Below are 16,256 nucleotides of genomic sequence, written 5' to 3'. Positions count from 1 at the left end.
TTAAAAATACACCGCCACACCAGGGCTCCTCCATCATGTGAAGTGCTGCATGGGTGTCCTGTCGAGAGAGGGAGAGGGAGAGAGAGAGAGGGAGAGAGCGCAGCTGCCAGAGTTCTTCCTTCCCGTCCAATCGCCTCCCATGATTACATCAACAGTGCTGCATCGTGCTCGCGCTCGGGCTGCGGCGACCCCTCCTCTATTTTTGCACGCGAATATCTCTGCACAACTGCACTTCATAGCAAGGTAAGCGTTGCATGGCTTATTTAAAACACACACACACACACACACGCACGCATGGACATGCACTAATGTTCATACGTAACAACCGCAGAGGATGTCTTACTTTTAGGGCGAGGGCTGTGAGACTGTGCGCGTGCTGAAGATGCCCGATGCATCTTGCAAGAGTGCATGTGCTTGAATGTGTGTTTGATGCTGTTTAGCTCACTGTGCAATCGTTAATGTCAGTGTTTTCGCACACAGTCCTGTCTGGAGCGAGCGCGATGTCGATGTACCCGTCTCAGATGAAAGCGTTCAAAGGCGCCGAGCCCAAAACCCTCGGGGTGAGTGTCTCTGTAGCCTCGCAGGCTGCTCGAGCAAGACCACACTACAGCACCCGAGCCTATAGCACATACTGTGTATTGATGAGTGCATCAGTGAGCTGGTGGACCTGACACTGTTACTGAGGCAGTTCATTTCTGTGCTGGGTTACAGACATAGGAGACATTAACGTTGGTGTTTGGCACCAAAACAACTGTCTTTCTTTCAAACGAGGCGCATATGATCTGCCTTTATGATAATATAATAACGGGCTCCCATCCAAGGAAACGCCCATATCCGAAACACGCACGCACGCACACACTCACTCATGCACTCCCACACATAAACAAACAAGCAGGCGAGCAGATGGAGCAGTGGCATCCATTTAATGCCTTTTACCACCTTTTTCCCTTTGGCAGCACATTTGAGAACTGAGTATGGAGTGCAGTAAACAAGCCCTCCAGTAAAAAAAAAAAATGCAGAGTCAGTCTTTTTGAATACTCTGACATTGCTCACAATGTTGTGGGATTGTTATTAATACAATTTAGGCAGGATCATATGCTTAATCAGTTGGTTATATTGTTGCTATCACTAAAAAAACATTCAAAAACTTTACAGGAGAAGGAAAAAGTCATTTGGAAGCATTTCTATTGGTCCCTTTGTCATGATGTCAGTTCTGAATTTTTTAATTACATAATTAATTAAAGCATTTTTTATATAATAGAGTTAAATCTTGACAAGACAAGACAACCATTTTCACCACTAATGTTGGACACAGATGGAATTTGGTCTCCACCTTTAACCCATCCATGCAGTGAACACACACACACATAGTGATCAAACAAACACAGTGACAGCGAGCACACGTGCCCGGAGCAGTAAGAGGTGGTGCAGTGCCTGGGTAGCAGAGAGGGTGAAGGGCTTGCTCAAGGGCCCAACAGTGGTAGCTTGCTGAGCCCAGGTATAGAACCCACAACCCTAGCACCAATAGCCCGGAGCTCTAACTACTGAGCCACTGGAGACATCACTGTCTCCAAAAAGAAGGCCAAAAACATTGGTGCACTCATGTGGACCAATTTCATCTATTGATCATGACACAATTACTACACAATGTAAAAGGCAACTGCCAGATTCACATTATGGCCCCACTCACACCTGGCATTAACATGCGTCTCAAGTGATCCGATGACAAATTATTGGCAAAATTGATCTCCTGTGATGATGTGATCGGTTTACTCACATCATTTCCGCTGGAGGAGGGGAATGGCTCATATTAATAATTCATTCATAAAATGAGGCAACTAATTTCACTTGAACGCCAGCCACAAGTATAGCCTTTATCCATTAGGTAGTTTATTGTAGTGTGCTCAGCTAACTCCTGCAGGGCTCACAACGCATTGTACCCCATTCACACCTGTACAGTTATGATCGGATCATCCAGGACGCATGTGAATGGGGCCTGTGCCAAAAAGTCATATACAGCAAAAATGGAGATGCATGACAGTAACGATATAAACACTGTTTATTCATGTTTAATGCTGTAATTCAGAACAAGTGTAAAAAATAATCAGTCAAGTGCTCACATTATTGCCATAGGCTCTCTAATTTTAAACTGTACAGTCTGTTAATATACAGTATAAACACTAAGTAGGCAACATGACAAATTTCATAATACTTCTGACATCAAAGAAGTTTAAATGGCCAAATAAAAGAACTTGTGGTCGCACATTTTAGAATACTACTGGTGCTGTGACAGATTGCAAGGAGGAAATCAGAACCAAAACACAGGTATCGAAGGTACCAGAACAATAGAACTATCCAGCAGGGCCAGGACTAACTTACACAAGTCCTGATAAAGCCTGACTGAACTAATGGGCTACTTATACAGAGAGAAACAGGCAACACCTGACCGGGATAACAAGGCAGGGACTGGCAAGGTATCAGGAACACTACAAACTCTAAGGAGTAGACGGGACAGGGGCGGAGACATGGACCCAAACATAAACACAGAGCCATGTGCTTAGAGCACTGAGCACAAGGACAGGGAGCCAAAAGACAGAGGACAAGGATGGTGTCTGACAGATGCAGTCTCTATTAAGTGTAGTGTGTAGTGTGATGTATATTGTGTATCTAGCTGTTGACGTTGATGCTTATTTTGTACTTGAATCTAGTGATTCACTAGATTGACTTTTGTGTTGTGCAGTATCTAAGCTTAGGGGTTGTTCGGACTCTAGTAGTTGGACTCTAGTAGTCCAAACAACAGTGAACAGTGAAGCATGTAAACTGCACAAAGCCCAGCTAACCAGTACTGGCTTTAACACACAGTAGAAAACTAAACAGGCTGGTTACTACCCTGCTAACTGATAGTTTTGGAGCTAGTTTTTATTGCAACTTTAAAACCCCACTTAACATACAATGGAAGCCAATGTAAAATTCTTTTATCCCAAGTTTGGAGCAGATCTATCAGTTCATTCATTATGAAATTATGACACAGTTTAATGAACAACTGGCAAATGATCAAAATGGGAAATACAACAAAAAAGAAGATACATTTTTTTTTGTGACAGAGACAAACTCAACATTTTACTAATACTGCAGCAGTTATTATTCTATCTAGCTAGTCCAGGAATCCATCAGCATTGTTGAGACTAATCTCTATCTGCAGCTTACAGTCAGTTACCACAGACGATAATGTTCACATGTCTCTCCTAACACATTAAAAAAATTCAAGAAACAAAATCGAGTGGGAAAGTGCTGTTACAACCCCCTTCCCTCTTTTCTGTTCTTTTATAACAACAGGAAACCGGTTGTCTGTGGCAATCAATCATAAACTGCAGATGTGGCAGAGAGAGACACATCAGAGTACTTCTTTAACAGTTTCTCTTTTCTGTAGGCAGTGGAGATCATTATTGGCACGCTGACAGTCACTCTGAGCACTATCGTCTATAAACTGCACTACCACATCCAGAGGGAGATCATCATCCTCATCCTAAATGGTGCTCAGGTGAGCAGCGGATCTCATTACATAGTAAATGTGAACTTGAGAATCTGTTCAAATAATAATTCAAATTCAGTCACACAGACCCAAGATTGACCTGCACTGAGTAGCTTTAGCTCAGCTCAGTTCAGCTGGTTTAAGAATGATTTAATAGATAAGATTTAATATTATTTAATAAATAATACAAAATTAATGCTTTTAAACAGTGTATAATACACAATATTGACTTTAATAAATGCATTTGCAATATTTCATTAAACATTTGAAACTTACTTAGTAACTGGATCTGTGATGATAGGAATGAGAGAGAGAGGGCTATTGGATTTTGGCTGGTTTTTGTACTAGTTGAATTGCAGTTCTCTGGTCTATTTTGTACATGTCATGCTGTAACATATGTTAGGCCATTAGTATTAGTTTGTTAAGCTGTGTTTTTTGTCTGCCATGTAAACATTCACAGCAGTCATATTCTTGACCTGCGCTAAGCATTTCATGTGTTGTCATGTGTTTTTTACAGCTCCTCATTACTGGAATTGTCTTGGTGCATGCTGGCAGGAGGCCTACTAAATGCCTGGTATGAACATGTACATTCTCTAACATACAGCAGTTGTATATTTTTTGTGTTTCTAGTCCAGACAAGGCAAATTCACAAATACAACTGTCAATGTGCTTTACATAAACATAAGCACAGCTTTAAAAACAGCTTAAAAGATGTTAGTGTAGATAATTATATGAATAAAATAAAATCTTCAGATGACAACAATTAAAAGTGTTTTTTAAATGACTCTAATCTTGTTTATTTTATTGTGCAACACACAAACAAACAAAACGCTTCCGATGTTTTATAATTAATGTTTACTACAAATCCTATAAAGCATTCTTATGCCAGAGGCTTCTGGGCAAATTCAGGTCTGGACCTTGGACAACACCCAGTGCTGATATACAGCTAAAATCTTGCAACTTCAGCTCTGCTTTTTATTGGCAAAAGAAAAAGCATATTGTCTGGCTATTTTCTGGTTTAATAAAAAGTGTGCAGCATGTTTTCAGTTTCATATGCTTGTCAACTCTGTGCCTCAAACACAGCTTCAGACAGTGGTCAGCTCAAGTTGATCATCTCTGCGTTAATGGGAAGGCTTAGATCTGAATCTGCTGATGCACCAGTGTCTTGATGCGCTTGGATAAAAATGCTAACCTCTCAAAGGCTGATTTATTATCCCTGCATCGACACCAACGACTAAAGCTCCTGCTTCACAGCATGACTTCAGAGCTGCTGTTTGTCTCTGTATTTAATTTAGATTTATTATGGAAATTCTAGTCGTTTGACCCTTGAGATGTTTCCTAGTGGATATATTATCTAACTGTAATGTGTAATACTCATTTTGTCACTCAGTAGAGTAAAGGGAATGCCCAGTTCAAATTCTCTGGGAATGTGTCCAGTGTGTCCAGTATCCGAAGTCAGGGTGACCTGGTGGATTTCTGATAAATCTAGCCTACAGAGTACACTCTGCAGTTCTTGTAGATCTTTGTACAGTGACTTAAGATTTGCCTCTAATTTTCTGTTTGTTTTTTACAGGTGGGTACGAGCATTGTGTTGCAGTTACTGACTGCAGCGTTTGATATCATTGGATTTGGTCTCATGGCCAGACATGTACCTTTCCGTGGGGAGTCCTACTATTACAGAGACACTGAGGTAAACACCTGCTACACTGCACACGTCTGCTCTGACCTCTTGTAAATTAATTAGCCCGTGTCTCTCAGATGGACTGAGATGGCTGAGATGTGGAGCTTGAATTGGACAAATAATGAATGCACGTGTAATGTTATGTTGAGGACTTGTCTTAAAAAGAAGGCCTTGGTTGTACAGAGATGAAATACTAATCTGTGCATTATGAGTTTAATATAGTAAGAATGGTCAGCTTCTCATAATGATGCTCACATTGGAAAATGTTATACTTCAGTGAAATACTTAAGGTTCGTTTATACAGCGTTATACTGTTACCTTTACTTTTTTTCTGAAAAATGTAGAATTCTATTTTTCAATGTCTGATATAGTTATATACACCAATCAGCCAAAACATTAGCACCACTGGCAGGTGAAGTGAAAACATTCACTATCTTCATCTACAGTGGCATCTGTCAAGGGTGGGATATATTAGGCAGCAAGTGAACAGTCAGATCTCGAAAGTGATAATGTGTTAAAAGTGGGGAAAATGGGCAAGTGTAAAGATCTGAGACACTTTGACGAGAGCAGACGAGTGGGTCAGAGCCTCTTCAGACAGGTTTTCTGGTATGCAGTGGTCAGTACATACTAAACGTGGTCCAAGAAAGGACAAATGGTGAACCAGCGACAGGGTCATGGACACCTAAGGCTCATTGATGCGATCCATGGAGACCCCACCTCACAACTTACAGGACTTAAAGGATCTGCTGCTAACATCTTGGTGTCAGATACCACAGGACATGTTCACGGGTCTTGTTAAAGTCCATGCCTCGAATTGTCAGATCTGTTGTGGTGGCATAAGTGAATTATATAGTATTATATAATAGTGGCCTATTCTGAATTAGGCGCTAGTGGTACTAATGTTATGGCTGCTCTGTGTATTGCAATGTTAATGTATTCTTACATTTTAAAGCCCCTGCTCAGCTAATGACATATGATGAGTTTACAGCATCTAGTAGTAGAAGGAGAAAGTGTAGCTCGTTAAATGTGTTGAACTCTCACTAATGTAGAAGGATAAGGGGCATGTAGTAAGGTGTGTGTCACCTGTGAGAAAGGTGTGACTCCAGGCTCTGCCCTACTCCTTTCAGTGGTGTTGTGACCCACTCCATTCAGTTTGGGCTTGCTGTGGAGAAGGAGAGAAAGGGGGCCAGAAAGAGGTGAGTTAAATTCTGTGCTTTAATGTTCAGTAGGCTTATTACATGCAGTTTTGGCCAGTTAAAGTCTAATCCATGAAAGTGGGAAAGGGATTTAAATATCTGGCATGTATGGTTTTATGTATCTGGCATGTATGTTCATACAGTATGGGGTGCTTAAGGGTTTTTCCAAAAAAAGAAATCTGATATTGTAATATAGAACCGTCCTTTTTAAAATGATGTATAACATTTTCCAATTTTCCCTCTGAGCATCTAAAACATTTTATATTATTATTTTTTCTAGTTTACAAGAAAAAAAAACATGCAGGGTCAGATTCCCACACAGGGATTAAGATTAGACATATACAGATTCCACAGTATTCTGAAAAGAGACTCTCTATCAACAGGAAAATGTGCAAATGTCTAAGGCATCGAAGAAACAATATGTACGTTTTTTAGTTGGACAGTGTGTATATACACTATATTGGCAAAAGTACTGGGACACTTGCTCAGTCATTGTTTCTTCCGAAATCAAAGGTATTAAAAAAAGTTTGTGCAAGGAATGCATTCTACTAGATTTTGGAGAATTGCTGTGAAGATTTGACTCTGTTTAGCCCATCTCATCCCCTATGTACTGGATGGAGCACCATTATTCCAGACAACACCGTTCCACTGCTCCACAGCTCAGTGCTGGGGGGCTTTAAACCACTCAGGCCACACCTGGCATTTGGTGGCATGGTGGCAATACATTTATGTATGTCTGCTCCAGATAGTGCTTTTTCTATGGGCAGCATTTACACATATGTGTCAGCAATGGGTGCAACTTAGAGTAGCTGAACACACATTTATTATAAGGGGTGTCCACAAACAAGTGAACATCAAGTATATATATATATATATATATATATATAATATATATAATATGTATATGTGTGTATGTGTATATATATATAAATGGACAAATACACAAATAAATAAACAGTACCTTGTTTCTGTAATCCTTAATCAGATGCAGTCAGATCAGCTGCTTGTGGAACAACTAACTTTACTTAAAACATGCCTACGTTTTATTTATTACTTATATTTATTTGTATTTATTTAGATGATATAATATATGCTGACGTACTGGCTAAGAAATATTACACAACGAATTTCTTAACTGCCTTAAACCTTTGCACAGTTCTTCACATTGTTTCATGTTGTCCCGAGCCAGATTTATCTGAAGCCTAGACTAAAACACTAGGCTTAATCCTAGTCTGAGAATAAGTTGCTGATCATGTTAACAGTTGCATATATTTGTGTTCTTTGCTTTTCTTATCTGCAGTTTTTGGTGAACGGAATTCTGGGCACTCTGATTGGTTCTTTGGTGCTGGCGTGTATTATTGGTTTGGTCGTGGCACTTTTTGGAGTGTACGCCCTGTCTGTCAGTGCTATTAAGGTAAGCACAAACCTGCATTGCCGTTTACTGCTGTGAAGCTTTTTGTTAAACAGGCTTATCTATGCATTCAGGGTTGTTTTATCTCCCTGATCTGAGTTAGTATTTCAGTCGTGCAGGACGTTACTGTGAGCCACACATGCATAATGGTTCTTCATTTAGTGCGTTTTAGGCTTAATTTCTCCTCCCTGTTTGCCCCCAGGAGATGACACCCATTCCGAACTCCACTGCAAATCCACAGTACAGTGCTGGAGGACAGACCAAGTCTGCAGTCCATGCTGGAAACTGACTAAAGACATTTACAAGATAAGAAGATAAGATCAACAATTTTAGCACAGTTTCACACTAATCGAAAAAGAAGACTGTTTCACCTACGAAAAAAAAAAAAAAAACAGTAAAAGAAAAAAAAACTTTTGTGACAGTGTTAACAGTTTCTATGTAGGTAAATGGCTAGCTGTCTACTGTTTGGCTATTTTCTCACCTTCAGGCTCTGACAATGTGTACAATTTTGATAGCTTAGCTGAATAGCTGCTAGATCTGCATTCATTTTGCACAAATAGGCAATAGTTTCTTTGCATGAAAATACCTATGTAGTAGCAACAATTAGCAATATGCGCGAATGCTGTATGATTGTTTGGAACTGTAAGGGGTCAAAATAAGAGATTACTCTCTGAATCCATATCTGTACTGGACTACATCTGTTTGTGGGACACAGAAGAACTATGGTATGGTAACAATGACATGGTAAACTGGCGCACATTTGAGAAATGCAACTCTGCCCTGTAGTACTGTAGGATATCATTTGCATGAAACATCCATCAGGCAAGTCAACGTAGTGAAATGGGAACATACTGAACAACGTTTGTCAAGCTTTCCCTTAAAACAAAAAAACATGGACTGGGTCCATTACATTATGGAATCTATCTGGTCATCCCAAAGAATACTTCAAAAAGACACAATAATAGATGTTAAATAAACATCAGCTCATTCGTAAAGGAAAAAAATCATATCTATTTTATATCAATACAAATAATGTCTATTTACATTCTCTCCTTTAAAGAACAGTGCAGATTTTGCCAAAGAATAGAAGCTTGATAAATGTTGCTCAGTATACTCCAGAGGACACATTTGAAACTGCGTGTGTTTCTAATGGGGAGGAACAATGTCAGAATCATCTAGTGTTAACACCGAATAATGACTGGCATTGCTTGGCTTTTTTTGTCATCTTGTTTTATCTTTACTGATACTTCAGGAAAGCTATGATGACTGCCAACTTTGTAAGTGCCACCACTTGTGACCAAAATTCTGGACACTCTAATAATAACAAAACGTCAGAGGTTGAACCCTCACTCAAGGGCTCAACTGGTGTTGTAAAATCCTCCTGTGGAAGCATGTGTTGTCAGTTCACAATACTGTTTGTGTCAGTATATCATTGCCTTTATGACAGCATGTGAGATTTACATCGTGCCTGTATTATATGACCTCTTTCTATGTAGTGATGTAAAAATGTAGGCAGTTTCATGTGTGTTTATGGATGATTGATATTTAAAATAAATGCAATTTATTAGACAAAAATATATTTTTCTTAGTTTGTTGGACAGTCATGAAAATATAAATACATATAATGAATAGATAAACATGAAATGTCTGTTTAATGCTAAGTTCACACATCACTATTTCAGCCCTGATTTTCCACACTCCAGCCATTTAAAACTGGCTTGATCGCTCTTCAAAGATGCCATTTGAGAGCTCGCAGATGCCTCGAGGATGCTCGAAATAAATATATCAGGTTGAATATCCGGACTTTTCCAAAACTTGTTTAAATCCATTAATGTGAACATTTTTTGGTGGCCTGGTGGCCTGGTTGTGACTGGCTGAGGAGACCGGTGAAGAGCTACAGCCAATGAGGGCGCAAGACACTCTGTGAGGAAAAATCCAGAGGAGGAGTTCTAAAAGATCGCCAGGCATGACTACATGTACGTAGTATGAGTCACTTTTCGTTTGTGATTTTGTGAAAAAAACATAGTTTGGGGATCAGACAGGCTTGTTGGGGGTCACTCCTGTGAACAGCACAGCAGTCTGACAATTGAACAACATTGAAAGTCATTTACTGTGTACATGGTATAATGAACATACATGACTAATAAAGTAGGCCTAAATCCAGTCCATTGTCAAGTTCTTTATGGATCGTCACTGTTGGACAAAACCTCTTATCTCTGAAACGGCAACTTTACAGGAGAAGGATAAAATCTTCGTTACTTTCAGTGGAGGTCAATGTAAAAATATTTAAAATAATGAATAAATAAGTACATAAATAAATAAATAATTTTAATAATTTAATTGCCAGATTGACATTATGCTAAAAACTAAAGGTGTTGTGTGTATATATATATATATATATATATATATATATATATATATATATACACACACATATAGCCAGAGCTTCTTTACTATAAAAAAAAGGAAATCAGAAGAAGCAGATGAATAGATTAATTAATGTTAATTAATTTTAAAATCCAACATATCTATTTTTCTAACCTGTGACTCGACTTTTATTATGAAAACCCAGCAGCCATTTAGCAGGAGAGTGTGTCTGCTCCTGCTACATCAGACTGGGGTTGAGCTGAAGTTGGAGGTTTCTTCAGCAGGATTGTCTCTTTTCTGGACAAGTTTTCGAGGACAGCATTTTTGTGGATTTTGAGGGGACAACGTGATTGTTGACAGTCTTGTTCGGGTTTGCCATTCAAAGTCTTTTTTTTTTTTTACTAGATAGCTAATTTCCTAAGCTGCCTTGCTTGTTGGCACTTGTAGCTGCATAAGCTTCTGATTAATGCTGGCGAAGGACTGTTAAAATGGAGACGGTACGACGGATCCTTGTGCACTTATCGAAGGATAACGCAGCTCCGCAGTGTGCCCGGTTCGTTCAGGTCAGTAGAGTGGAGGAGCTGCTGGAGCAGCTGCTGCTGCTGCTGCTGCTGCTGTCAGTCCTCCTCCTCCTCCTCCTCCTCCTCCTCCTCCTCCTGCTCCTTAGACCTGGATAAATATGTGTTCAACTGTAACTCAATGCCTGTCCTTTTCCTTTCTGTTTCTAGAGCATTACTGGCCACTTCATAGGAAATGCTGACGACCAAGCCACAGTGAACTGCTCCCTCGAGAATAATCGATTCATCCTGTGTGAGGGGAATCATGAGGGGGGCGTTCCTCTGAAGGTTCGGTTTCAACACACCAGTGTGACCACCATCATATAGTACTACCTTCATTAATATTTCATTCATATTATTTTTTTAATTCATATTATTACACTATTAACCACCTCAGATACTGCAGCAGTTAGAGTTATCTACACTCTCTCATATACTAACCCTAGAACTAGACCCTGATCCTGGAGAACCATAATTTAGTCCTTTGCCTGCTCCAACACACCCACCTGACCCAGGAACACATCCAGGAAGGCTCTAAGCACACCCACTGGAAGACCCCTTGTCCTGCAATTTGTAGTGTTTACCCTGCCCCCCACACACCTGATCCAGGTAATCCAGGTAAGCCTTTCCTGGCTTGAATGTAACTAGTGTTAGAGCAGAGGACAGGGGGTCCTCCAGGACCAGGGTCTGAAATCACTGCTGTAAACAGTGTTGAGCGTTTTCTATGATGTTTGTGGGTAAATCTCACTCTCTGCCTGTAGAGGGCGTCGTTCTGCCCAATCAAATTCCTCTCTCACTCAGAGGCAGCCTCCCTACCGTCAGATATACTGAGCCGTGGGGTGGATGTGGGCGTGGCCGTCCTACTGGAGTCAGCCAATCAGAGGCTGTTGCTGACCCGGCGGGCTGCAACTCTTAGGATTTTCCCCAATGTCTGGGTCCCTCCTGGTGAGTGTGGTACTGCAGTGGCTGCAGAAGGTGTGTGCTTGCTGTCCTGGTTTTGCTGGCATGGACCCATGCTCATCTTCTAGCTAAACTGCTGCTTTAAGGAGCAGCCTCGAACAGACGTCTTCGGGATCAAACTTTATAAGTCATGTTGGCTAAAATATGAAGTACAATATGTCATTCTGTAGACTGTTAAATAAAGAAGTAACTGGTGATTAAAAGGATTGTGATTATATGGTTAATATGGATGCTCTTAATATAAAGACTTTTATATAAAAACTATTATATGACCAGTACTGTTGACCCTAGATCATCACTCTGAGATCAGTTATCTGGAATTTCAGGTTGTAAAGATGAATAGGGATAGTTCAGAACGTCTCACTGGACCTCCAAGATACCACTCGTTCTTTTCCATCATTAAAATCTTAAGTACTAACTGCTACCATTATTTCTTCTTAAAAACTACTAAGCTCTAAAATGGGCAATTTTTATTTTAAGTATTTAAGATGAACATCTAAAAGTGGGCTTTAGTGATCAAACTACTCAAACACTCTTCTACCCCACTACCTCAGTGTGAGTGTGTGCTTTTTTAAGTTAGATTTGTTACAGTATTGACCTTCCCATTTACTTTTACATTTACAGCATTTAGCAGACGCTCTTATCCAGAGCGACTTACAAACATGCTTTGCTATTTACCCAAGAAAAACCTTAGAATAGACTAATAGTTCAAAGATACCTCTAAGCTTTAGACATTACTAAGCACAAGTCAATAAAGTGACCACAGTACTCTTCCCCTCTGATATCCAGTCTATCATTTTCTGCTGATATTATTTTTTTGATGCCATCTCTGCCATGGACTAAAGGCAGGTCTCTCTTCTGCAGGTGGTCACGTGGAACTGGATGAACAGGTACAGTTTACACTACCGACATGAATACCACATACATGCTGAAACTGCTTGTTGCACATGCTTTATTAAACTGTATCTTCAACATTACCGTAACTGGGGCAGAGAAGTGGCCTAACCCCCATCTGCTTTGCATGTGCTGCAGCTAGGGCTGCCCACCGCCCTGGACACACGTGATCACTGTCTTTCCAGTGTGTGTGTTCGCTGCACTGTTGGTTAAAAGCAAAGGTCAAGTTACTGTGTGTGCAACATAGGATCAAGGCACAAATACTTTTTACATCTCATGAGCATAACCCTTTGCCTTGTTCTTTTTGCCTGTGTTGCGTTAGCTGCTGGATGCCGGCCTGAGGGAGCTGAGGGAGGAGACTGGGCTCAAACTCCATCCTGAAGACATCTCCTCAACTCGACTGCTGGGCCTCTGGGAGGTGAGCTCAAATTGCTGACAGGGTGCTGAAGTTCAGAGACACACAGCCAAAATCTGTCAAGCTGCGACAGATTTGCTGCATAATCACATTAAGCAAAAAGACTATTGCACAGCTTTGGTCGAGCAAATTTCCCCTGAGACACTGATGGACTACTGGAATTGCCATGCTCAAACTTTGGCCCAGTGGCCACAGTGTTTCAGGGTGCTGGGTCTAAGTGGAGGTTTTGCTTTTCTAACCCTTAGTTCTTATTCAGCAGTCATCTGTAAGATAATATCCTAAATTGTCAGCAGTGTTTCTGTGAAGAAAAACACTTGATCATATTAGTACTCATCTCAGTCTGTCTCTGCTGCAGTCTGTATATCCACCCATGCTGTCCCGAGGACTGCCCCAGAGGCATCACATTGTCACCTACATGCTCCTGTCCAGTCGCCTTACACACCAGCAGCTACAGGTAATATCCTCCTGCAAAGTTTGAGGTATGAATAAGCTATAGTGCAATACATTTAATACATAACAAAAATTCCTGTAATCACCTGGGTATGCACTGAAATGGGAATTGGGCCCATGTCAATATCATTGCTATTTTTCATATGCATATCTGTTGGTGCAGAGACATTTGACTTTTACAAATATACACTGTGTGTACAAGTGTGGTCAGAAGTTTACATACTGAATGGATTTTTTCTGGGGGCAGAATTAGGTAACATACATCTTTAATAGAACATAAACAAATTAGATTATGTTTGAGGAGTTTTCTGAGATCAACACAGGGTTAAGTGGATCTGCTACACAAAGTGGATGGAATAATCAAAAAGAGTCAAGTCTGAATTCTTTAAATCATCAGCTAAACGGTTGAAACTTAATGGCACAACAGAGCAATGACTCCAAACACATATTGAAGGTGGTTGTGGAAGGGATAAAGCAGGATAAGCTCATTGCTTTTTGCACATTAAGCACATTAAGCTTTTTGAAATGGCCTTTCCAGTCCTACTCAATCGTTTTGAAAATTTGTGAACTGTGCTTAAAAGTATGTGTCTGTATATGTGTCTGTTCTGTATCAGAAAAACAGCAAGTTTAAATGAACCAATTCAAAAAGTCAGAAGCTTGTCAATCAGAATTGTCTAGTCAACTTGCTAAAAACATGTAGTGTGTGTGTGTGTGTGTGTGTGTGTGTGTGTGTGTGTGTGTGTGTGTGTGTGTGTGTATTCACATATTTTATTCATAGTCCTGCCTGAGACCAGAGCCTGGGGAAGTGAGTGGATGTGTGTGGGCTGATGTGGGCCTGGTCAAGGCCATTGTATCTGCAGTAGACGGAGAAGAGGATTCTGTTCATGTAGCTGCTGATCTACCACAATCTGTCAGGTAAAACCATATACCATATAAACCATATATATAGTATAACTGCTGATCAGTAATGTGAACTTGTAGTGGTAAGAAAAGCCTAGGATTTTGTTTTTTGTTTTCTAAATAAGACTCATATGATTGCTATGCCTTGCTGATGTGCTTTCTGAAAACCTTATTTTCTAGTGTTTAATAAAATCAATTTAAAGTAAAGCTGTCAGTCACTTAGTCTCAGTCATGCTCCGTCACAAAGCCTGTCCACTTCTTGCCCAGACAAGCCAGCACAGTCAAATCTAACCATAAAAGAAAGTGATCTCAGTACAGCTGTGTCCTCCTGCTTGCAGTGCTGTTAATGTCCTCTCTGCTGCTGTTTGGATTCATAGTGTGACTGACGTATCTCCAGAGGGTGAACTTAGTGAGTCCATGCTGCCGTTGTTGGTGTTCTGTAACCGAGCGCCAGCTCAGGGTGAAGATGTGGAGCGAGTTAGTACTGGAACCAAGTATGCCTTAGAGCTCTGGCTGAAGACCTTGGAAGCCAACTGTGATAAGAGCTGAATGCAGCAGACTTTTCCTCTCTCTGTCAGCTCTTGTCTGTGGAACATATGAAGCAGTGCCTTTAGCATCACAGTGCCATCTGCTGGATATCTTCTATGTTTATCTTCCTGTATATTATGGTCTTACCTTTTAATGAATCACTGATTTTCTGTGAGTATATTTCTGCAGTGTTGTCATAAAGATCTGTCCAGGATCTTAAAAACAGGCTGTCTATGTTTTATTTTGTGTTTTCAAATCTGTCTGTATTCATTAAATGTTAAATGTGTTTTTGAGCCAAAAGGGGGCAGCAGAGCTGTTCCCTCTGAAGTGATGTCTGAAATGAATAGGAACTGTGGGACTGACAGTTTGCTTTTATTCTCATCATACTTAGGGCTCAGCACAGTGTTATTTTTTGTAATGTTCTCTGCTCATATCCTCATGATTTTGTCTTTCTGTGCATATACAGTCATCATCCTAAAAGTACTCTGTATGGAGAGTGTTTGTGTATACCAGTAACTGTGACACGTAGGCTGTGCTGACTGATTGTCTTTTAAGGACTGTGGCACTCCTATGCTGTTGTGAATGCTACTTGGGTGACAGCTATGGTGTTTACAATCTGAAAGGTGTGTTACTAAAGTTGTCATTAGTTTCAATAACACTTCTGTAGTGTTGTCTATAAAAAAATATGTTTATTTCTCAGTCAATTCACATGAGGTTAAAAGATTCTGCAATTGTAATCAGAACTATTGGCTTTTTTACCTAATGTTGAATATCCAAGCCCTATGACTGGCAGTCAATGATGAATTCAGAATGTACAGATTACTAAACTGTCCAGCAGCAATAAGCATACCTCTCTGATGTGTGTACACCTTGGTCTTTTACTTTTCAGCTACAGTGGAATCTGTCTCTGAAAGTGTGGCAATATGCAATATCAAGAAGTCGTAACATAAAGATAATACCAAAAAAAAAACAGCAGTGAATACAATAAAAAAAAGTATCTACAGAACTAAATAAACATATGGTGTTGTATGTCTATAAAGTTGTGTGCAAAGTGTAGCATAAATATGAATACCCACGTATTAACACATGTGCCAAATGATTCACTTCAAAAAACAAGGAGCTCACGGCATCCCTGATGCTTATTAGAAAATGATTGTGTTTGCTGAAGCAAATGCAAATGAATGAACTCATACAGAGATGCTTTAGGAAAACACTGAGCAGTGAGAGCAGTAAGCCCATGTGTTTCCCTGAAAGTTTTAATTTACAGATTAATTGACAGTTTTCCCATTATTCTAAACATTATTGATTAGCCATGTTTATGCAAATATGCCTTTTTTTTGGTAATCTGTTTCTTTATGGCCTGCA

The 16,256-nt window shown here is 40.0% G+C and overlaps 2 protein-coding genes across 3 annotated transcripts; both read left to right on the top strand.

Moving 5' to 3' along the window:
• Window positions 1-44: 44 nt before the first annotated feature.
• Window positions 45-9,395, top strand: LOC140556018 (uncharacterized). Of its 2 annotated transcripts, XM_072679458.1 has the most exons (8): window positions 45-243; window positions 481-560; window positions 3,431-3,541; window positions 4,050-4,106; window positions 5,106-5,222; window positions 6,341-6,409; window positions 7,710-7,823; window positions 8,023-9,395. In XM_072679458.1, the coding sequence occupies exons 2-8, from the start codon at window positions 501-503 to the stop codon at window positions 8,107-8,109; spliced, it is 615 nt and encodes a 204-aa protein (XP_072535559.1). In that variant the 5' UTR covers window positions 45-243; window positions 481-500; the 3' UTR covers window positions 8,110-9,395. The 2 variants fall into 2 exon arrangements, with proteins under 2 accessions (XP_072535559.1, XP_072535560.1); XM_072679459.1 differs by lacking the exon at window positions 6,341-6,409 and having other exon boundaries at window positions 47-243.
• Window positions 9,396-10,420: 1,025 nt separating this feature from the next.
• nudt17 (nudix (nucleoside diphosphate linked moiety X)-type motif 17) lies at window positions 10,421-15,906 on the top strand. The gene is made up of 8 exons (XM_072679455.1): window positions 10,421-10,750; window positions 10,916-11,032; window positions 11,506-11,689; window positions 12,569-12,594; window positions 12,921-13,016; window positions 13,369-13,467; window positions 14,242-14,378; window positions 14,741-15,906. Exons 1-8 carry the CDS (start codon window positions 10,676-10,678, stop codon window positions 14,910-14,912), a joined length of 906 nt encoding a protein of 301 aa, XP_072535556.1. The 5' UTR covers window positions 10,421-10,675; the 3' UTR covers window positions 14,913-15,906.
• Window positions 15,907-16,256: the final 350 nt, after the last annotated feature.

This window comes from Salminus brasiliensis, chromosome 5 (assembly GCF_030463535.1).
Source record: "Salminus brasiliensis chromosome 5, fSalBra1.hap2, whole genome shotgun sequence".
NCBI classification, from domain to species: domain Eukaryota; kingdom Metazoa; phylum Chordata; class Actinopteri; order Characiformes; family Bryconidae; genus Salminus; species Salminus brasiliensis.
The sequence above is the reverse complement of the archived record's forward strand: the minus strand, read 5'-3'. Positions and strand labels throughout refer to the sequence as shown.